This window comes from Pleurodeles waltl, chromosome 4_1 (genome assembly GCF_031143425.1).
Source record: "Pleurodeles waltl isolate 20211129_DDA chromosome 4_1, aPleWal1.hap1.20221129, whole genome shotgun sequence".
NCBI lineage: Eukaryota > Metazoa > Chordata > Amphibia > Caudata > Salamandridae > Pleurodeles > Pleurodeles waltl.
The window spans coordinates 980690710-980714069 of record NC_090442.1 but is presented as its reverse complement, the minus strand read 5'-3'; the positions used below and the strand labels follow the sequence as shown (position 1 = coordinate 980714069).

The 23360-nt window shown below is 45.1% G+C and overlaps 1 protein-coding gene across 1 annotated transcript in view; it reads left to right on the top strand.

Annotated features, from left to right (window-relative positions):
• The window catches only part of LOC138288300 (lysosomal alpha-glucosidase-like), an 881508-nt gene that overhangs the window by 717514 nt on the left and 140634 nt on the right, over positions 1-23360 (top strand). The window contains exons 19-20 of the mRNA XM_069229744.1: positions 2082-2212; positions 14952-15040. Of these exons, the coding sequence (XP_069085845.1) occupies positions 2082-2212; positions 14952-15040 (220 nt within the window). The remainder of the gene's footprint in view (positions 1-2081; positions 2213-14951; positions 15041-23360) is intronic.

Genomic DNA, 23360 nt, shown 5'->3' with positions numbered 1-23360 from the left:
CCATTTTCCCCCAAAAACTGAGGCCTATATTTATACTTTTTGACGCAAAACTGTGCAAACCCAGTTTTACATCAAAAAGTATAAGTGCCAGCTTGGGGTATTCCAGAGCGTCAGCCGGACACCAAATTTATGGAATCCCACAAGCCGGCACAAAGGGTGGTCTAGCGTCTGGGAAAATAACATTAGCAGGGTAGGGGTGGTGGTACGAGGGTAGGGTATTTTGCACCAAAAAATGATGTTAGGCTGGTTAGAGGCAAACAAAAATGCCTTTAACCAGCCTAGCGTCATTTCCTGATGCAAAACCATCCATACCACATGACGCCTGTCTTTATAAAAGACAGGAGTTATGCCCACCACCCCAATGGCCAGTACAGGAGACAAGGGTCCCCTGGGCATGGCGACTGCACCCAGTGCCAAGTAGGGGACCCATTTCAGGTCCCCAAACGGCACTTTAGAACAATTTTTGAAATATTTACCTCTACTTACCCTCCTTACCTGGGAAGGGGTCCCCATCCTGTGGTGTCCCTCTGGTGTTGGTGGGGGTGATCCTGGGGCTTGGGGTGGGCACCTCTGGGCTCTTTCAATGATGTTTGACTATGGAAATGGGTCCACAGGTCCCCTAACTCCTGCTCTGACCCTGACGTTAAATAATGGGCCTAAGCAGGCTTAGCCCCATTATTTAGGCCCGCCTCCCCCGTGCATCTTTTTTGCACTGGAGGATAAATAAGGTGCTTGGGGCTTTGATTCATTTTTTGGACGGGAACTCCTACCTTGCATCTCATTGACGCAAGGTGGTTTCAAGCATTCAAAAAATGACTTTAACTCCAATATTTTGGCGCTAGACCGGTCTAGCATCAAAATATAAATATAGAGTTAAGTTTGTACGGAATTAGCATAAAAAATTACACTAATTCAGTGCAAAGAAAGCATAAATTTGCCCCTCAAAATCCAGCTATACTTTGCCCATTTTCTCAGACGCCGCCAGGGTAATCCATAAACCCTGATACCTTTAGAATCTGCTGGATATTGGAAAAAAATGACACAAATTTGGATTTGATCCCTTATGTGAACAAAAGGTTATGGGGACCTAAGAGTGAACTACCCCAAATAGCCAAACAAAGGCTTAGTACAGCAGGGGAAAATGCCTGGGTTAAAGCCAGTGTTGCTGTGTGCACCAATAGCTGCTGGATTGTGGATGTCTGTAGCACATGGTGTATGTCCATCTTTTTGCAAAGCTTCTACTCGGCAGTTGTAAAGATTAGAATATGTCACTGACCCTGCCGTTCCTATGGGTGTTGTACTCAGGAGTGGGAAATATGACAGGCTAGGGTAAAACCTGTAATCTCTTCAACAGTAATCTCTTCTACTCTTTTACTCAACTAACACATATGTCTCTTTTACACATGCCCTGCCACACCTCTCAGTTGCATACTGTATGTGAGATATCATTGCTTATTTGTACAATGTCTATCACATCTATGCATTGATCATAATTTTCCACTCACTGTTTGCTTTTAAAGTGGCTGCACATCATCATTTTTGGATTTACCTTCAAAGATATTAAAAAAAGTAACAAAACGGTGATTCAGGAATAGGTACATATAATACTCCTTGATATTGTGTACCTGAGGAAATTGGTGGAAAACTGATACCTTATCTTAATTTTAAAACTTTTTCCCTGGAACCATTCATGACAAAAACTGCCACCTGGGAATTTAAATGTACATCAAGAATGACAGCATGATGAGAATAAAAATTTGATTTATGGGTGCCCAAAGTTGGTCATTGAGGACTAAAGCTGCAATAATTTCAGCTTTTTAAAATAGTTACATTCGTATGGTGAGGAAATGGGATTTATTTAGATACTGTTTCATAATTTATAAATCTAGCATGGCTACAACCTTATGGACCAAGGTTTGCCACTCCTGGGCTTGACTAAGGCCCTTAAACTATGTTTCTTCCAAATATCCTAGTTTGCTTGACATAATTAGTACTTCATATATTGTTGTCTTCATGTGTACATAACATCAGTAATGTGTACATCTAAACCTTTAAGTAAATAAAGTGTATTTCTGTTCAAGGGTGAGGAGATACCAAATTCATATCACCAAAGATCCACCTCCATTCCTGCGCCTATGGATACAATTCGTCTTTTTGTTCGTGGAGGATACATTCTTCCAACACAGGACCCTGCCCGAACAACAACTCTAAGGTAGGCATATCAGAATTCCTGCAAAGACTCCAGAAGAGGTTTAACTGTTGGCTGCTGGTTGTGATGAAGAAGGATTCTGGTATAAACCAAACATCCATACAACTGACGAAAAGAAGGCAATGGTCATGTGAAATTGATGGACCTTTTTCTATATATTTCATGAAATATTGTGAAAATTGAAAAAAATAATTGTGAGGGATGAAATCTGCACGCTTAAACTACAATAATTATATTCACTCTATACTAATTGTGGAGCTGTATAGTAAAAAAACATGAAAATCCATTTGAACTTACTCTACCTACTTTGCTAAGAAGCGTTGTTTATTTTAGGTCTGGCTTGACAGCACAACTGTCCTTGACCATTATGACACCACAACACACCACACACACAATACATAAAACGCAAACATATAACACACACAGCACATGTACACTTGTAGAAAAGGGCTTTGAGTCAGTTTTCTTCAGCCATTAGCTTTAGTAGATCAGTGCTTTTACGGCTCAATGGACTGTTTGCCACATTTAAGAATAGGCCACAACATTGTGTTAAAGTATACATCAACTTTTGCATTGTTGATACATGTGAAAATAGTGCCTCTTGAAATATTATTTAGTTTGGTGGGCATCCTGAATATCAAGCCCAGAATATATCACAGTATCAATGGGGCACAATATTAAGGACAAAATATTTTTGTTTTTAAATGACAGGTAAGTAAGTCTAGATTTTCTATGCCTAACTCCACAGATTTGTACCTATCCAGTACATATATCTTCAAGATACGTAGAGGTAGAGTTACAACTAGTAAATCTATCCTTCCCTATATGCACTCACCTTACAATACCACAATATTCTAGGGTTGGTATTTAGCAGTACAAGCTTTATTTTACTTATTTTAATGTGGTATACAGCAGGGCCAGTGTAGTGTGCTTTTGTTCCTCCACTTCAAACCATAGGCCTGACCGCCACCGACATATATAGGACTTTTTGAGCTAAACAGAAACAAACTGTGTCTCTCTTGTTGCAGTGTTCTCTCATGGTCAGTGTAGCACTGGCCCTCGTGGTTGGGCCAGCCCACCCTGCACTTTTTTACAGGGATATCACCCTGGGATACCCCTCATTCGTGGGTATAATGCCAGCGCCCAGGCATGATGTATCCTAGGTGATATAAGGTGAGCGCGAAGGTGCAAAATTACAGTACACAGAGAGTGGTTTTGAATAAAATCGTTTTCAAGCAGTTGGCGGCTCATCGTCTTTATTACCGCTGGTCCGGTGGACCCTACAATAGGCGAAGAGGGGTAGTGAAGCCCGCTGCCTCACCTGGTCCCGGTCGCAACTCCCTCGCACTCTGGTGCCCCTCATCCTGCAGCCGCTGAGATGCTGCCTGTACCAACAGCACTTACGCGTGTGACTCCAGCCGGCCTGGCAGCCGTGCTCCCTCCTGCCTGCACGCGGTGGCCTGGCACCCGCAACCCCGCCGTCCTGAAACCAGCCTGAGGCCGCAAAATGAGCTGCGCACTTCACTGACAGCAGGGCACCTGAGGCCCCACCCTTTTAACTACCGTAGAGGTGTTTTCTCCCAGCCTCTCCAGAGACTGCCGCACACTCTCAGCGGTGCCACCCCAACACGCTGCCTGGCCTACAGAGCTCGTAGGCTCATCTCTCCACGTTTCTGCTGGCAACCAGTTGCAGCCTCACCCCAGTGCCAGTTGAGTGCCAAAGAGAAGACCCATCTAAGGCTCATTCTGCAGCTACCTGCCCCAGTCTTTACCAAGAGGTGAGAATTATTTTTTCTTTGCTCTGGAGTCAAGTTATCTCAGCCTCATCCTGACTGTGGTGTTCTGCGCTGATCCTCGCACGTCTGCTTGGCACTCAAAGTAAAAGATGAACGGAAGAGGTCCCTACTTCACTATTTAGGCTGGGCGGACATCCACAAGATTTCCAAGTCTGTGCACAAGACGAAACCACACACATACATCATGCTAAAGGAGGCAATAATTGCGCACTTCGTACCATACGCCAACCCGGACTATGAATGCTTCTTGCTACGCCAGGCACACCAAACTGCCGACGGATCAGTAGACATGTTCTATGCGTGCCTAAGAGAGCTAGCCAGCATGTGCACATTGCCTGATGAGGAAGACGAAATAAGAGCTCAATTCATCCCGGGCTGTTCCTCGTTGAAACTTCAGGAGCGCATCCTACAGGAACGGAACATGTGGCTGAGAGACATCCTCACCCTAGGCCGCTCACAAGAGTTGTCCAAAACAAGAGCTGCGCACATGGAACAGACACTAGGGGGTTATTCTAACTTTGGAGGAGTGTTAATCCGTCCCAAAAGTGACGGTAAAGTGACGGATATACCACCAGCCGTATTACGAGTTCCATAGGATATAATGGACTCGTAATACGGCTGGTGGTAAATCCGTCACTTTTCCGTCACTTTTGGGACGGATTAACACCTCCTCCAAAGTTGGAATAACCCCCCAGGTGTCCAGGTGAAGACAGAACCCGTCAATGCAGTGACTGCAGACACACCAAAAAGCAAGATTGACACTCCAAGAGGAAAACCCAGAGATAAGGTCTGCAGATGGTGCGGGAACCTACTACCACATCCGGCAGGCTACCCAGTTCGAGGAAAAACTTGCAGCGCGTATGGCAAACTCAACCACTTTGCAAAAGTCTGCCGCTCCACACCAAAGACACCTACTACCAAGAAGCCCATCCGAGCTGTAACTGCCTCTCCGACCACCGCCTCCGATAGTGACATGGACGACAACCAACAGGTAGTTCATGTCATACACACCGTCTGCAACCAACGACTGCCCATGTGTCAAGTGTGCTGCACCACCAGCCCGTTTAAGCCCTAATAGACATCGGAGCGTCGATTAACCTCATGGCTGAAGACGTATACCAAAAACTCACAGACCCACCACCACTAAGACCCACCTTAGCACAAGTCCATGCTTTCGGAAGCAGACACCCGCTTGACACAGACGTTGCCCATGAAGACTCAAAGATCACAACCGAGATCTATGTATCACAGGAAGGGACAGGATTCCTGCTTGGCTGCTGCGCCGCTCAGAGCCTCAACCTGGTACAGTTTGCATTCAGCATTCACACCAATGGTCTAGAAAGCCTACTAAGAGATTTTAGCTCACTGTTCGAGGGCATTGGATGCCTAAAGGGCCCACCCCTCAAAATCCATATAGATGAGTCGGTAGCCCCCTTTGCCCTCAGGCACAGGCGGGTAGCATTCCATCTATGGCCCAAAGTCAAAAATGAACTCCTGATACTGGAACAAGCCGGCATAATCGAAAAGGTGTCAGGGCCCACTCCGTGGGTTCTCCCATTGTCGTTGCAAAAAAACCTAAACAACCGAACGCTGTCAGGATCTGTGTGGACATGCGCCTCCTCAATCAAGCCATCAGAAGGGAGAGACATCTGACCCCAACCATCGACGACATCATGGGAGAGCTCTCAGGGTCCAAGTGGTTCTCCAAAATGGACCTTCGGTCGAGGTACTACCAGATTGCCCTGCACCCTGCCTCATACAGGCCTCTGGAGGTACACCCACCTAAATTTCTGCATCTCCACCGCTTCCAAAGTGTTCCAATACACCATCAAGGAGGTCCTGAGAGGACTCCTCAGGGTTCTCAACATAAGCGACGATATCCTAGTTCATGCCCCCACTCTCGGGGGACATAAGCTTATTTGGCTATCGCTTCTTTGAACATGGCATCTGTCCAGACCCCCTCAAAGTCCAAGACATCCAGGAAGCCCCAGCGCCCACATCTGCCTCCGGAGTCCTCCGGAGTCCAGAGCTTCCTAGGGATGGTCACATACTGTGGCCGGTTCATAAAGAATCTGTCAGACCTAACTAGCCCCATTCGAGTACTGACCTGAGCCGACCACCCCTGGGTCTGGAATGCCGAGCAGGAGAAGGCTTTTGAGGACACGAAGAAAGCCCTGTCTGCAGAAACTACACTCGCCTTCTGTGACCCCAGGCAAGAGTTACAGCTGGCGGTAGATGCCAGCCCCACCGGACTAGGGGCCAGATGTAGGAAAGGTTTTGCACGTTGCAACAGCGATTTTCGCTGTTTGCGACATGCAAAACCCACATCGCAATGCCCAATTCCCGTTTTGCGAGTCAGTAACCTGGTTCCTGACTCGCAAAACAGGACTGTGAGTTGCAATTAGGAAGGGGCGTTCCCCTTCCTAATTGCGAGTCACATCGCGATGCTGCATTGCTTTGTGACCGCGAACACGGTCGCAAAGCAATCGCAGTTACCACCAGTGTCACACTGGTGGTAACCCATTCGCAAAAGGGAAGGGGTCCCCACAGGACCCCTTCCCCTTTGTGAATGACATGGAAAACATTTTTTCATTTTGTAATGCATCTCGTTTTCCTTTAAGGAAAAAAAAAAACTGCTTTATTTAAAAGCAGTCACAGACATGGTGGTCTGCTGTCTACAGCAGGCCACCATCCCTGTGAGTGCTGCGAGTCGCAAGGGGGTCGCAAATTGTGACCCACCTCATTAATATTAATGAGGTGGGCCTTTGTGACCCTCTTGCGAGTTGCAGATGGTTTTGGGGACACCATCCTGCATCCTGAATCGCGACTCGCAAATTGCGAATCTCTCTGACTCGCAATTTGCCAGTCGCAATTCAGGAATTTCCTACATCTGGCCCTAGGCGCTGTCCTGGTGCAGAAACAGGACTGCAGAAACTGGGCACCCATCGCGTTCGCCAGTCGGACCCTCACTCCAACAGAACAAAGATACTCTCAGAGAGAGCGAGAGGTCATCGCCATCCACTGGACGTGTCCCCACTTCCACCTCTATCTCTACGGCAAAGCCTTCACCATAATCACGGACCACGGACGGCCAAAACAGGAGACTTGCGCCTGCTGCAACACCGGGAATCTTCCTCACTGCAGACGCCCGAGCCAAGCTCCAGGCACTCTTCAATGTCAGGCACGAACTGTCAGTGAGCGAAGAAGGGTGCCTGCTACGGGGGTTCAGCCTCATACTGCCTACCTGCCTGACGTCTAGAGCCGTGTTCCTGGTGCATGGAGCCCTCCAGGGCATCGTCAAGTCGAAAAATAGGCTCAGAAGTAAAGTCTGGTTCCCTGGCCTAGACCAGCAATGGAGGTAGTAGTCAGGGTGTGTGCAGCCTGCCAGGCCAGTGGGTCACCTGATCCCCCAGCGCCAGTCATCACAGAAGAAGGCCCTACCGCCCCTTGGGAGAGAATCAGTGCAGATTTCGGGAGCCTACCTGACGGGTCCCACATGCAAGTGGTGGTAGACGATTACTCGCGCTACCCCGAAGTAGAAATCATGCAGTCCACATCAGCTACAGCGGTTATCCCGAAGATGGAGAAACTGATGGCCACGCACGGCCTATTTTGTGAAGTCCGCTTCAACAGCAGGGAGTGGGCTGAGTTCCTAAGGTCATGGAACACCAGACACCGCCGCATCACACCCAGGTGGCCGCAGGCAAACTGTGAGGTGGAACGGTTTGTGAAAAACCTAGCCAAGGTGATCCGGATTGCAGTAGCCGAGTCGCAGAACGTCAAAAGCTCCATCTACGCGTTCCTCCGAGAATACCGGGTCCCACCCCGTGCCACCACCAGGGTTACCCCAAGTCAACTCTGTTTTGGCCGGACTGTGACCGATGCCATACCACACCACCCATCATGGACAATACAACCAGAACCCCAAAACCACTCAGCCCAGTGGAGATCACACACCAATGAGTACGCCTCGCGGAGGCAGTGAGCTCGCCTGCTATCGGTCCGAATCGGGGACGCCGTCCTGGTCAAAGACCGTCACCCAGGAGGGAAGTTCCGGTTGCCATTCGAAGTCGACCCATGGGTGGTCACAGCAGTTAAAGGGACCATGGTAACTGTGACAAAGGGGTCAGAGACTGTGACCCGAAACGTATCTCATTTCAAACGCTTATCGATAGCTACCCATTCGTGGTGGAACAGTGAAGGCACCGCTGCACCTGAGGGTCCCAATGATCCAGGCGCTACTCAACCACGCCCCGGAACTCCTGATTCGTCGGAGTGCCAGACGGCGGTGCGCACAGCTGCTGGCCCGCATGGAGCTCCATGCTCCCCCCAGCCTGACCCACCGAGCACCAGCGGGAAACCTCGAAAAACAGCTGGGAGGCACAGTGGTAGGCGATATCACCTGAGGCAAAATCCCGACCCCTCTAGACGCTATGCTGATTTTGTATCAGACTGATGCCACCTGCCCCGTTGATCCAGAACTAGTGTGCATGGGGCAAGCATATCCTGGCTCCTACGTCCGTCTTTTTTTTCTTTTGGCATGACGTATCCTAGGGTATAGAAATTGAGCATGAAGGCACGAAATTACAGTACACAGAGATACCGCGAGTGGTTTTGAATAAAAGCGTTTTTAAGCTAGTCGGCGGCTCAGCGTCTTTATTACTGCTGGTCCGGCCGACCCCACAGTTAGCAGATGAGGTGCTTGTCAGTATTTCTGGTAAATAAACTTTTTTTTTATTCTGCATTCCATTTATTCCATCTATTCTACTGATGCACAGGAATAATGTTCACGGATCCTAATGTTCTACTAAAGCAACCTAAATCAACACATCACCTGTCTGAAACAAAAAGACAACGACAAACGGTTTGTTTACAGACTCATTTTAAGGCATGGGAACGTGGGCCGTCTCCCAGGGTCCCCGCCTTCTTGGCAGTTTCCCTGTCAGAACCCCTGACTTTCTCGGAGACTCTGCTACTTTTTTTTGTAATAGACTGCTTACAGGTTGACTGTACAATAATTTCGTGTTGTCTGCTGTTATAACTGTGCTCGCATCAGCCGGGCAAAGCACAGGCAAGATTCTTGTAACTCTCTGGGTGAAATATTAGAGTGAGGGCTGGTAAAGGGAGGTTTGTTTTTAAGTATTTTTAAAAATATGTATTTTAGTCTAATAAACTGTTCGGTCCAAATATAAAATACAAAATACAAGCAATTGAAAAGAAAGAGATAAAAGCAAATCAATTACAATGGTGACCCGTACTATACAGGTGAGTGGCCAGAGGATCCCAGGCCTGGCCCCTACTAATGCTTAATGAGGTGGAACTGCAGGTGACATTGATTGGTCGTTCCATGAGTTCATATCCTGTAGATTACTGTGAAGAAGAGAAAAGTCTAATAACTTGAGTTGCATCCCTTAGCATTGCATTTCTCAAAACAGATTCAAATAATATTTTAGGTCATCTATTTCAGCTTGTGTTTGAATAGCTGTCATCACTCTAGGCAAAGTCACTCAATTGTGCACAGGAGGGCCAGATTCAAGACAGATCTTCCAGATATCCACGTAAGATAAATGAATAGTACATGTACTGAATCTAAAGAGAAGTCACATGGATAGCCAGTGATTATCCTGAATTTACCTTGCCCACCACTACACTAACGAAACAAATTCCTTACTGAAGCCTAAAAGAAGATGAAGTATTGATAATTAATTAAGGATACAGGGATCAATGGTGTAAGAAACTGGGTTACTGGTTAAGGAGAGTGAAACCCTACTCAAGTAGAAACCACAATCCTTATCAGGGTGATGTTACAAGCAAACCTCAAATCAATCTGTGCCCAACCATCTATTGGCTGAGAACAGAGCAGTCTGGCTTAACTTAGAGGGAATTTCTAAAGTATTTATGCAGCAATTCACACAGTAATGAAGTGAAAGACAGCAGAAGAAAAACAATCTCACACCAATATAGAAAAATTGAGTAAAATGTAATAAATAAGTTAAAACCAAAACAACAAAAATCCAATCAGTAGAATCAGAGATATGCAATTTTAAAGATTAAAGTGAAAATAATGTCAAAAAGCACAAAGCTCCAACTATGGTTATCTGGTTGTGCTACACCAGGACAAAGTTACAAGTTCAGGCCAATCGCGATGGAGCGTGGACCATCTTCAGGCACCCAGTTGGGCCTACTGAACCAAGCACCTTAAATCTTGGTTGCGGAGCATGGGGAGATCCTGTATCAAGGATGTGTTGTGCAGTGGCAGTTCCAATGAACTGTGAGGCTGCAATGTGAAGTCCTGCTTTGTTAAGAATGCAGTCAACAAGGGGCTTGCGATGCGCAGTCCTGTGTCGAAGATCTGTTGAATAACAGCTGGTTCTGAAGAAATTGTGTGGCTTGCATTGCGGATTTCTGGGTCATTGCTGAGGATGTCATCGTCAAGGAGCTTGCAATGCGAAGACCTGCGCTGAGAATGCATTGTACAGTGGTAGTTCTGAGGAGACTGTGAGCTGTGATGCAAAGTCCTGTGTCAGAGAAGCAGCACGCAGTGGTTCTGATGCAGACTTCTGTGAGGTGAAGTGTCACACTGGATTGGTTCTGCTGGGACTACAACTGGGCTGGCAAAGCACCCTCAGGCCCACTTCCACGGAACCACTTCGGAGGGCTGGGCTCACAAATGGCAGAGTCTTGATGCTTGGGACACGGTTGTTGGAGCTTGTTCTGTCCCTGAGGTTTCAATCAGGAGGCCAGGGACCTAGCCCCTGGAGTCAGTCTGGTAATCCGGGGTTCAAGATGCAGGTACTGTCCTTCTCACTCAGGCAGGAGGGCAGCACAGCAGGACAGCAGAGGGGGAGGTCAACTTGCAGCAATGCAATACAGCAGTATTTGTTCCGAGTCTTCCGCAGGTCTGCAGAGTTGGGTCTGATGTCCATTATTTTCACCTGGTTGCCACTTTGAAGTAGGAGAATGTTCTGGAGGTTTCTACCCCCCTGATGTGCCACACATACCCTTCCTCCTTGCCCTGACACCAGCCTGTCTGGGGATACAAAAGACTAGTGACAAACCTTTTGTGGGTGTCCTTGGACAGGGCCTTTGTGATGTGCAAGTGTGGTCCATTACAGCTCTGCCCCCTTGTTAAGTCAAAGTGGCCGGTCCTGTCAACATCTCTCTTCCCTTTGTCTCACTGTCTAAGACCAACTGCCAGCTACATCAAGTCATGTGACCCCAGAACAAAACAGGCTGCAGACACCAAATATTCTGAGAAGAAAATGTCAGTTTTATGACAGTGGCATTTTCAGAACAATTATTTAAAATCTGACTCTTCCATTAAAGAGGACATTAAATTATGATTCTTTGGATACCAAGCCCACACTGTCACCTACTCCCAACTGAAAGTTTTCACTTATTGAACAAAATAAGGAAACCCAATGTTATCCTATGGGAGAGGTATACCTTGCAGTAGCAAAAATGAATGTAAAAGGTTTTCACTACCTCTACATGTAAAACTTAAAAGTACATGTCCTACTTTTAAATACACTGCACCCTGCCCTCTGGCATGTTCAGGGCCTACCCTGGGGTGAGGTATGTATTAGAAAGGAAGGTTTGGGAAGGGCAAAAGATTTATTTGGCAGGGTCAAAATGGCACACACAGGCAGCAATGACAGACTTGAAACATGTTTTATATAGCAACTTATGTGGGTGGCACAGTCAGTGCTGCAGGTGCACTAGTAGCATTTAATATACAGATCCTGGGTCCATGGGGTGCCACCCTATTAGGGACTCAAAAGTAACTTAAATGTGCCAGTTGGGTATAAGCTAATTCTGTCATATTTAGGGGAGAGAGCACAATCACTTTAGCAGTGGTTAGCAGTGGTAAAGTGCACAGAGTCCTAAGACCAACAAAAACAAGATCAGCAAAAATAGAAGGGGTGAAGGCAAAAGGTATGGTGGAAGGCCACCCTAATGCTGGCAGGTCTAATAAACAGTAAATGGATACATTTGTGTTACGCTTCTCTAGATTGCTACAAATGTTGATTAAGTCATTGGTGATTGTCAGTTTTATTTGTTACTTAAGGAAATACACTGTACATTTTTGTTGTTTTGTAAAATGTGACAACCTTTGTCAATGCCTCAGCCTTTTTGATGGTGATGCTACCAGGCAAATGTTTATTTTGCAACTATGCTAATGTCCTTTCAGAGTGTTTTCACTGTAGATGAACTGGGGCTAACTGCATTTTGATTGCTGAGTTGTTATTTTCAGCACACGCTTTGCAAAGGGAAAAGCATTTGAAGTATATAAAAGAGCACCTTTAGCTGCCTTTTGTGGAAGCAGAAAACCATTCTCACTCCAAGAGAGGTAGTAAGGTGCAGCAGAAGGACTACTGTCAACAGTTGTGTCGTGCTCGCCTGCCTCCAGCTCATCTGCTTCAAAGTGCCCAGGCACATCCCTACTCCAAGCCCCCTCTTCATCCCTGGAAAAGATCCCTATACTCTGGTCATTATCCTTCTCCCAAAGGCTTATGTCTGCACGCATTTGCCCACCGGTACCATCCCTGTTCAGTGCTGTACCTTACAGGGCCGTTCCTAGCCATACAATGCCCTGTCCTCGGTGGGCCTCTAATTAGGTGGTGTGAAAGCTACGATGGATAAACATTAGTCTCATTGAATTTGGAAAATGTCCCATGCCTTTGTCCACACCTTCCAACATAAACTGGACTGAGCAACTGTTGTCTAAGTGCTTATTCTTGGTAGCACAGGAGACAGATGTATGCACGATCCTACAAGGCAGTGAGAAATACTGAATAATACTGCTAGTAAGGGAATGGGGCCTTCTTTTCCTGCATCCCGCTCAGTCCTGACATGGACCTTGTAAAGCTCTTGCTAAAGGAAAATAGTTATCCCAACAAAGGTATGACCCACACAGATCATTTATAGTGAAATCTGTCTCCTACTGAACTTTCTAGCTACAAGAGTGACCAGTGGAAAAATCCTCTAAAGTCTCATACTGTTTCCTTAATGGAGGGAGGAGGTAAAAAGAATTAAAGAACCGTGGCACCCACAAGCTAGTTGCTACTGCCGTTGAAGTTTCCTGGTGGTCTATTATGATCTGTAGTACTTCAAGTCACCTTTGTGTATTCTCTGTGAAGAGAACGTGTATTCACTCCTACATCTGAGTTAAGAGAGCTCTATTTGGGACAGTAGAGCAAATCTCCAAGGACGAAAACAGAAAGAAGTCATGCTTGGTGACTGAGTAGGGCTGTCTTGGGAAGCTGAGCCCTCATGCCAATCTGTATGTCTCTTGACATACAACGACCTAGATATGTGAATTAATTGAGCATTGGTGGTTTCTCATTACAGAACACTTGGTACAAATATACGGAGTACATATAACTCTCTGGCTGGATTTTCATACTATTTTAAAATATTGTTCTTTTGTGAAGAAACTGTAAACCCTCAATTGGAACTGAAGTATCAGATTAATGACCAGCCTGCTTGCCACCAAATGTTTAGTGACTTCACTTAAGTTGAAATTAAAGCCACACCGAAACTAAAAGATTTGCTGCGTTCCTAGTCATATGAGTTGCACCCCAACCATCTGCTACTCACAATAGGTGGCAGTACCTACTGGAGCTGCACTCCCTTGCTTCTGTCGCGGTGGGTAAAAGTAGTTGCCATAGAGCCGAAGGGTGTGAGATTGGGCTGGGGCAAGGATGAGAATTTGGTGGTGACATTCAGAGACCACAGGACAACACAAGGCCTTGGGGCAGGGAACTAGAAGCCACGGTCTACTCCCTAAACTGGGAATATACCTGTAGATGTTGTCCACAAAAGGAAGTATTCTGAGTGGGCATCCAGAGCCTAAGAGTTCACAGAGAGTACTAATTAAGAATGATACCCTACTACAGAGGGCTATAACGGAAGGTAAAGTTGGCGAGGGCTATAACAGGGAATGGGCCTGTAACGACCAGTGCATTTCCAATCATAAGGGCTAAAATGCTATGAGAACATTCCTCTGAATGTATGTGGAATGCTCTAAATTAAAAACAGGGAAACATTAGAATGGTGCAGCGGAAGGTCTATACCAGCCATCATTGCCTCGAGGCACTTTATTTTCTTCAATGCAGCTTGAAACCTTCCGATGTTTTTTTAGCAGCTAGAACCCCTATGCTGAACATGTAGACCGGTCAATCGGCTACATGTTCGAATTATGAAATTGGAACGTGCATTTGACCAGGCGTATATTTCGTCATGACTATTTTATGTGCACTTAATCACATGTAAAGCATTTTTTTAATATATATTGGCTAGTTCTCTGACCTTTTGCTTCTTCTCCCACTGCATTTTCAAGACAGCATGAAGCAGAAATTGACCTAGAAGTGAACTGGCAAAACAGTTTTCCTCCAATGAAAATAGTTGAATAACTCGCCACTTGCACTCTCCCTCGTCACTCTCTTGATGCCATCTTGTATTTGAAAATGAGCCAGTGCTTAATTTGTGGTAGTTGTTTCCGGTGCTGAGCACTGACACTTCTTTTTTCTGTCTCGAGCATTTGCTGCGAGCAAAAGACATATGGAAAAGACGGAAGAAGGGAAAACGAAAAAACATCACAAAGGGAGAAAGTAGAAAGCTGCAAGAGTGAGCTGAAGGGGCAGGGAGTGGCTTTATATGGATTGAAGAGGCCCGAGATGGCTTCAATATTACGCTGCCTCAGTATTTCGCGTTCCTACATTTAATTGCAGCATCCGCGGGTTTAAAAGGAGGGCTTTGGGCACCGGCACCTTTTTATTTACAAATTAAGCACTGAAATGAGCATTTGATGTTTAGCCAGTGAGAGCGAGCATGGCCTCCCGCCTGCATATTGTCTAATGTTCTGTGGATAATACTGAAGCGTCTTACATTAATAATGTGAATATATTGGTATTGTTTGACATGTGAAATGCTTTTCTCAACAGTCGCAAGAACCCATTTGGGCTCGTAATTGCACTTGATGAAAAGGGGTCGGCAGCTGGCTCGCTGTTTTGGGATGAGGGAGATTCCATTGGTAAGTTTCTTTTTCTTTTAAGAAGTATGTCTTCATTTTCTATTCATAGAATTTGAGTTTATGAACTAGCAAGTTATTATTCCTGATGTATTTCGCAAAATGCAACGTGGAAGGTATAATGGTGAGCCCCGCACCCCTTTGTGCGTGCGACTTGTCTAAAAGTCAAAGATATAACACAGAGTTTTTCCAAGTTGTTGAATAAACATTAAAGAGAACAGGTCGGAAAAAGAGCGAGACAATTCCTGCCCGCCCCTTCAGACTTGTTTTGTTTAAAGTTCAAGCACTGACTAGGAAAGATTCCTGGTTATATGTTTGCACTTTATACAACCCAAGCGCAAAAATGATATGGCCTCTGCAGTGTTGTGCCATCATAATTTATTTGTATATAACTGACTCCTCCATTTACAAAACTAATACCTATAAAGACAACACCTATCAACATAGTATTTTCTGATAGAGACTGCTAACAGCAGATTCCTCACCTTTTTAATATTCCCATGTTCACAGTGGATCCAGAAACTTTTGCACAGCAAAAACCTTCAGCTTCGGCAGGTGGCATCGTGCAATATTGTGCCACCTCATGCTGCTCTGTCTCATGCGGATGTTTTGTTGGGAACAGTGTGTTTACATCACCTACTTGTACTAGAGTCAGTTCCTTTCATTCTTCACTAACCAATGCGGATTCAGAATTTCAGCTGACATTTGACAGTTTTTGGCAGTTTTCTCTGGTCAAAATGTCACCTGTACTATTAGGGTTTTATGACTTGTAACTGACAGATATCACTTACAGATCTGCACAAAATCTGCCTTTGGTCTCTTGGTACTGGCCACGACTAGAAGTCATGCTCCTTGTGTGCGAAGATTAATAAGGAGGCCATTCTTGACCATGAGACAAAGTTGGTGGTCGCGGAGTTGAGGAAGTCAAACACCTGGTCAAGAATGAAGTCTACAGCATGGCATTCCTGTTGAGTTCTCATTCTCGAGGTCATTCTCATGATTGTACTTCCTCAAAATCACGTATGTCTAGGAAAAGCCATAAAAGTCACAAACATTTAAGAAGGCTTCACCTGCATCAAGACACTCCCATTATTCACAGTTGCATGATGCATCTGCCACTTCGGGTGCACTGAGCTGTTTTCCCACTCCCATCTGACCTCGTCAGCTGTGCTGCTCGACTCTGTTCCAAGGTCGTTGTTGGTGTCAGGTCCGGTTCCTTTGAATCTGAAACTGACAGCACCTTTTGCTTCATCCTGGACACCACATTTGATGTCTCTGTTGACTCATCCGGAGCCATTGTTGAAACTGTTACCAATGTAATTGACATCGTTCAAAGATCATATCATATTGTCTGATTCAGAACTTTCTCCTCCTCCTAGGCTAAGAGTTTTAATATCAGCCCTTTTGTGACAAAATCAATTTTTTAGATGATCTTAGGGATGCTAGAGGAGTAGGCACTTCACCTCACATAGGGGTGACCTAGCATAAGCCTGCAGTGACCAATGGGGAAACAGCTTCTTTCACCACTGTGGATGGGCAGCAGAAACCCTCAACGTTGTTCTTCTTATGCAGAAGGTAAAAACAACTTTCTTAACTATGATGTTGCATCCAGCTCAGTCTTCCCTTGAGCTTTTATTGCCCTTAATGAAGTGATATGGATGTTCTAGTGGGAACCTGGGAAAAAACAGAATATTGTCCATAAACTAAGAGGTAAGTAGCAAGGTGCCATTGGCCAACTCCTGGGGACTCAGACTTTTTGTTGCAGCACCCAGCACCAGAATGGCTAGTAGTTCAGGTTTCTATGAGTCTTACCAACTGAATGCACTTTTAACTACTCCTCTTGCTAGACAGTAAAAGAGAATGGAAGTGTATTCAAAGAAAGTGTTTTCTTTCACTAGTCGAGTTCTTAGAATGGTTAATATGTTGTGTCTTTTAGGGAGGTCAGACAGTTATTACAGCTTCTAGTCTTCAATAGACAGGATACTGCAAAGCAGTCTATTGAAGCAGGCTTAGACACCACTAATTGACTTGGTAGAGTAATTGGTACCAGTGTGGTACTAAGACATCATGCTTTTCCACAGATGTACAACAATAGATGACGAGTATTTCCTTTGATGGTTTTAAGCTTTCTTGGGCAAAGGCGGATTCAGCCATTGAAAGGTTTAGGGACAGTAAAGCTCCTGCTCACTCATTGGGCTTAAATGTTCAAACCTGGCAGTTTCCCCCAAAATAGCACCCCTTTTGAGGCTTTGGGAGGGGCTTTATACAAAGACAAAAGCAATATATGTCTCAACAACAACAAACCACTCAATAATTTTGAGAAAGAGATTGGAGAGTAGGTTGTTAATATTCAGGTTCCCTAGGGCTGCGATCCACTCAATCCTCAGCTCCCCCCTCTGCAGCCACAACAAAACCTCTTTAAATCGGTCTTGACATCCAACAATCAGCCAGTTGGTGGTCGAATTACATTTAACCTTCCTGGTTGGAGACGCATCACTAGATCATTGGGTGATCCAGATTGTGGAACATGGCTACTCCAACACTTTCCTTTCTTATCCTCCGAACCTGCCACCCACACCACAGTATCTCCGGGGGATCACTTGTCTGAACTTTGAGAAGCTCTTGGCAAAGAAAGCAATATTGAGGATGATGGTTTCAGAAATTGGGACTGCTTGTTACTCCCATTACTTTCTTAGCCAAAAAAAATTGGAGGCCTTCATCCTATCCTGGGTCTATGCCATCTGAACATCTTGTTAAGAAAATACAAGTTCAATATGCTCAACCTGGCCCAAGTTCGGTCTGCAGTCTGACGAGATACTGGATAGTAGTGCTGGAATTGAGGGATGCATACTCCTGTATTCCCATCCGGCAGTCCTGCAGCCGGTATATGCAGTTTCAGTTAGGCCAAGAGCACTTTTACTTCTCTGTGCTCCCATTTGACCTCATCAGTGAACCTCAAGTGCTCACAAATGTCATGATGGTGGTGATCCCAGCCCATCTGTGGAGGTTGGGAACACTGAAGGCCAGCTGGCCTCAGTCACAAATCATTTCTAGACTACAACCAACTTGTTGATATAATTGGGTTTCTCCATCAATGTGCTGAAGTTAGACCTGACTCCTTCACTCTCATTTGAGCAATCCTGTACACAGTGCTTTCTGAGCTATCCCACCACCTTCAGGTCGGGTCCAGGTCAGCTGGGATATTATCATGATGTTTCAGCCTGCAGCCTGGATCACAGTGAGAGTGATCTTAAGCCTTCTAGGCCTTTTGGCCTCCTGCATTTTGCTTCTGGACCACCTCCAGGTCATCCACGATATTATCCCAATGTTTCAGCCTGCAGCCTGGGACTCATGGAAAGTGATCCTGAGCCTTCTGGGCCTTTTGGCCTCCTGCTTCTGGACCAAGCCAGGTGGCACATGTGGGCTCTACAGGGCGATCCGATGTCTCAGTCTCCATCCAGGAGTCAGAAGAAATTGTGCTCAACCAGAATTGAACCAGTGGGAGACCCCTTTCTCACCCCACCCAGAATTAACAGTCATGACGGATGCATCTTTACTGGGAGAGGTGAAAAACAGAGGACTCTGGCCTCCGGCAGAGACTCGCTTCCACATCAACTTTTTAGAGTTGTGAACTATTCTCTTGACACTGAAGGGGTGCCTACCATACGTCAAAGAGGGAAGGGTATCTGTGCTTGCAACCACCATGTAGTACTGCAACAAACAAGGCAGAATGTGGTTGTGGGCCCTGTGCAAGGAAGCTATAAGCCTTTGAAAATGGCAGAACACTCTGGGTATTTCCCTGGTAGCACAAAGCATTTCTCATGGCTCTTTAAACAATCCATCACTGGCTAGCAGAACTCAAATGGTATTCACACTTGGAGGCTTCTAAAATTGGAGAGAACCTTGTATCAATCTGTTCACCACTGCAGAGAACATGCAGTGTTACGACTTTTGTGCATTGATGTTCCCAAGACAGACTTCACTTGATGAAGCCTTCTGCCTACATTGGGGTTTGGGCTCCATATGCCCCTACTTCTTTTGCCCAGGATACTCAAGAAGATCAAGAGAGGATGGACCAAGTCATTCTAGTAACTCTGTACTGGGCGAGCAGAGTGTGGTACCTGGAACTTCTGCCCATGAGTATCTTTCCTCCAATCTGGCTGCATCTTCGAGAGCGTCTCTTGTCGCAACAGCAGAGCAAGGTCCTACGTCTGAGTCTGTGCAACTTGCACTTCCATGTGTGAAGATTGAATGGCTGCAGCTAATGGCATATGATCTCCTTCCTGAAGCTGTTGGTGTAAACCTAGCAGCCAGACATCCCACTAAAACTGTTTGTGTAGGATGCTGGGAGAAGTTTGTGGCGTGGTATTCCTCCCATCACATAAAACCCTCACAAACCTCCCTTTCTGTTATTTTCTTGCTTTGTTTGTAATTGGCTGAGCAAGGCCTTGCTGGGGCCACAGTTTAAGGTTACACATTGAAACTTTCAGCTTCTCTATGTTTATCTGATCAACAGTCTCTCTTCAAATCACCTGTTCTGATGTTTTTCTTGAGGGGGTTGACACACGTTTCCATATATCCCATTCATAGTGCCACAATGGAATCTGAACCTGTTATTGAATTACCTGTTGTGCTTGCCTTTCAAGTCTATTCACAGTTGTTCATTTATGATTGCTTACTCCTAAAACAGTGTTCTGCATCACCATTAAATAAGCAAGATCAGTGAGAGAACCTCAGGCATTATCAGCAGTGCCTCCTAATGTCTCATTTTTTCCCAGACAAGTTGGGCCTTCGTATGAAGTCAGCATTCCTTCCCAAAGTAGTTACACCCATTTATCTAAGACAGTTTATTACTTTGTCTTCTTTATATAAACCACCTCTTACTTCCAAGGAGGAAGAATGGTTTCATCCTAAAATGGCCCTTACGTTTTATATTGAGATGACCAGAGAATTCCGACAGGATGATCAACTTTTCATCGGATTCTCTCAAGCTAAAAAGGGCCAAGTGGTACAAAATAGGATCATCTTCAGGTGGATTGTATCTATCTCGAGATCTGTTATGGGCTGGGCAAAAAAAACGACACTGAGGGCTTGCGTGCACACTTTTCTGGAGCAAAGTCTGTGACTACAGCACTTGGACATCTATCAGGCTGATATGTGGGCATCCCTCCATATGTTCACTAAACACTACTGCCTGAATAGCCAGATTTGGCTGGACTGGCATTTTTCCAGTTCGGTCCTGCAGGATTTCCTGGTCTGAGCCATTCCACAGAGCCACTGCTTGGGAGGTACTTTTTTGGTATCTATTAAAAAGTTTAGGAACCTGCACTTATAAATCCCTATCAGAAGAACAAGTTACATACCTTTTTGTAATACCTTTTCTGGTAGGGATTCTTTCTAACCACAAATTCCTCTTCTTCCCTACCACCTGCCCATTCTGTTTAGTGGGCTCATAACAATCAATAGATAATAAGACTCCAATCCTGAAATTCTGCACACTACTTTAATGATGATTTCTTAAGGTTCCACATCTGTTGGCATGGATAGGGTACAGAAAGAAACTGACACTAGCCCAAGAAGGTGATGCACATATGCTGCTACGGACGTCACCTATGCATGAGATGAAGCAGCATGAGGTGGCACTGTAGTGCACAACACCATCTGCAGACGCTGGAAGGAATTGCTATGCAAAGGTTTCTCCATCCAATCAGATGCCTGGAGTTATTCAAAAGGTGAGGAATTTGTAGTTAGACAGAGTCTCTACCAGAAAAGGCATCACTAAAGGTAAGTAACCTCTTCTTATTGCCTAAGCTGCAACACATTGTAACAGTTTTGTTGCCTGTGTAAAGATATAACCTGAATTAGCTGACAGATTTAAGGCTCTCCAACTGCCTCTAGATTTATGCAGCAGTCACATACATACACAATGGCACCTTAAATTGCTAGCATCCCTTAATTACAGTCACTGAACTCTATCTTGCCCTCTGTTGGATTAACAAGATACAAACAGGTTGGTGTGTTTATTTCTAAAGTGAGAATGCTTGTGCATTGAATAGCTGACTCTTTTTACAAAATGCACAAAATGGATATTTCAAACCACCTGAAGTATAAATGGTTACAATTGCAACGTATGGTTTTAGTTCAATTAAGGCTGCCATGATTCTGTCTTTAGATGGGTGGGTCATTTCCCTTGTGCTCCCTCTGTTGCTACAAAGATTTGTAGTATTGCGGGTGAAGGTGGTTTGGCTGTTATTTCACTCATGACTGACAAAGTACTAAAGATGCTTTCTTGGTTAATGGGCCAGCTGAGGAGCCTGAGACACACCCCTACCTGACAAAGAACAGTAAATGCTACATTTACAGGATATTGTCAACATTTTGAACCAATAAAATGATAATGGGCCAAAATGCAGGATCAGGGCCCCAGGGAAAATGAAGAAAGCCAATGCAGGACAATGTTCAATGTTCAATTCATCTAGGTGTATTCAAAATTTAAGAATCATTACAGAAAGCAAAAAGGCAATTGGTTAATCAATGCAAATCAACATCAATATATAAAATGTCAAGTGGAAAAAATCTAAATCTAAAGTAAAATGGCAGACTGTCATAGAATCTGTTTTTATTAAATCAAGCTGAAGTCTGGCAATACAAAATTTAGCACACTGATATTGGGACTGCTCACTTTAAAAGACAAGAAAGGGCTAACAAAAGATTACTATAAATTAAAAAATGTCTGTCATAGGAACATGTTTTATAGAAGTCTCGGAGCCGAAAAAGTCCTTTTTTGTAGTTTCAGAGGAGTGAAAAAGAACACTTTCGAAATATAGTGAGGTAGTATCATAAAATTGAACTGATAAAGTTACATGACATAAACCAACATTTCATAAAGTGTATAACATAAAACAGGCTACGCACCAAACCTCATAAATATTGTGTCTCCTTTAACCTCCATAAAAGGGGAAATTAAATTGCGTAGCTAAACAATAAAGCATTTAAATGAATAAATAAAGAGTTGTGGCTGTGAGCAGCAACAATCTTGATTATTTACAACATTACGACAAGTTAGATATATTAGAAGAAGCTGCACCACAAAACAGATCCTGTTTTAAGTATATTTTTTGCTAATGAAAAAGAACTTCAGCAGACCTTTACACGTGAAGAATAAAACAGCATTTATTTTAGAGGCAGCCCAAGACCCAACTATATCAACTCGAGGACGAGTTTAAAACTATTGAACAATCAAACAGTGAAGTTCATTTGGTGATTTCTACGTATGTTTCAATACAGTTCATCAATGGACAACGAGCATCCAGGTGAAGGAACTTTTCTTAAATTATTTTTTCAGGATTCTACCTGTAGTTGTCCGACATATATGGTTTCCGTCATCTCCCGTTACAAAAATCAATACATACAATGGTGGCCCAGCCAAGTCCTTTTGTCCCCACCATGGGACTTCATTGGGCAGTTTTAAAAGCTGCACATTCATTAGCTATTTAATGTTTATCCCTGTAAGTCATTTAGGTGGTCATTTTGACTTTGGTGGTAAAAACCACCTACAGCCACAGTGACGACCGTCAAAATACCACCACCGCGGCTACCATCTGCCTGCCATATTATGAGCTCTGCTGGACTTCCGCCACAAAAATGGCGAAAATCTGGCAGTGGTTATGGTTGCGGATGGTGGTAAGGTTGCACTGCTACCACCAGCACTGCCACACCTGTAGAACGCCGCCAGCCGTATTATGACAAGTAAAAGGCCTGGCTGTGTTCTGCTTGCGGGGCACTGCTGGCGGTAGCAGCACCCCTTCCCGTTCCCTGCCGGAAGACCTCCGTGCTCAAGGTAAGTCGGGCTTCCTACAGGGGGGGGAGGTTGGAGGGTGCAGGGTGTTGTGTGTGTGTCTGAGTGTGTGCATGAATATGTGAGTGAGTGTGTGAATGCGTCTGTGAGTGTTGTGTTGTTTGCGTGGTTGTATGCGTGTGAGTGAAAGCATGTAAGAATGGTGAAGTGAGTGCATGTCTGCATGTCAGTGTGAATGTGTATAAGAATATGTGCAAGCTTGTCTGGAAGTATACGTGTATGAATGCGTGTATGCCAGTGTGAGTGATTGGGTGTCTGCGTGGTGCATGCCTGCTGGCATGTGCGTGTATGGAGGGTCGAGAGCTGAGTGAGAGGATCGGAAGGGGTGGGGGAGTGTGAGGATCAGAAGGGGTGGGGGGGTGTGTTTTTAGATCAGGGGTGGGGGCTGTATTTGAACAATGGGGGTTGGGGGATTAGTGTGTGTATGGGGGATGAGGGGGCTTTGGATGGAGGGGGGATGGGTGG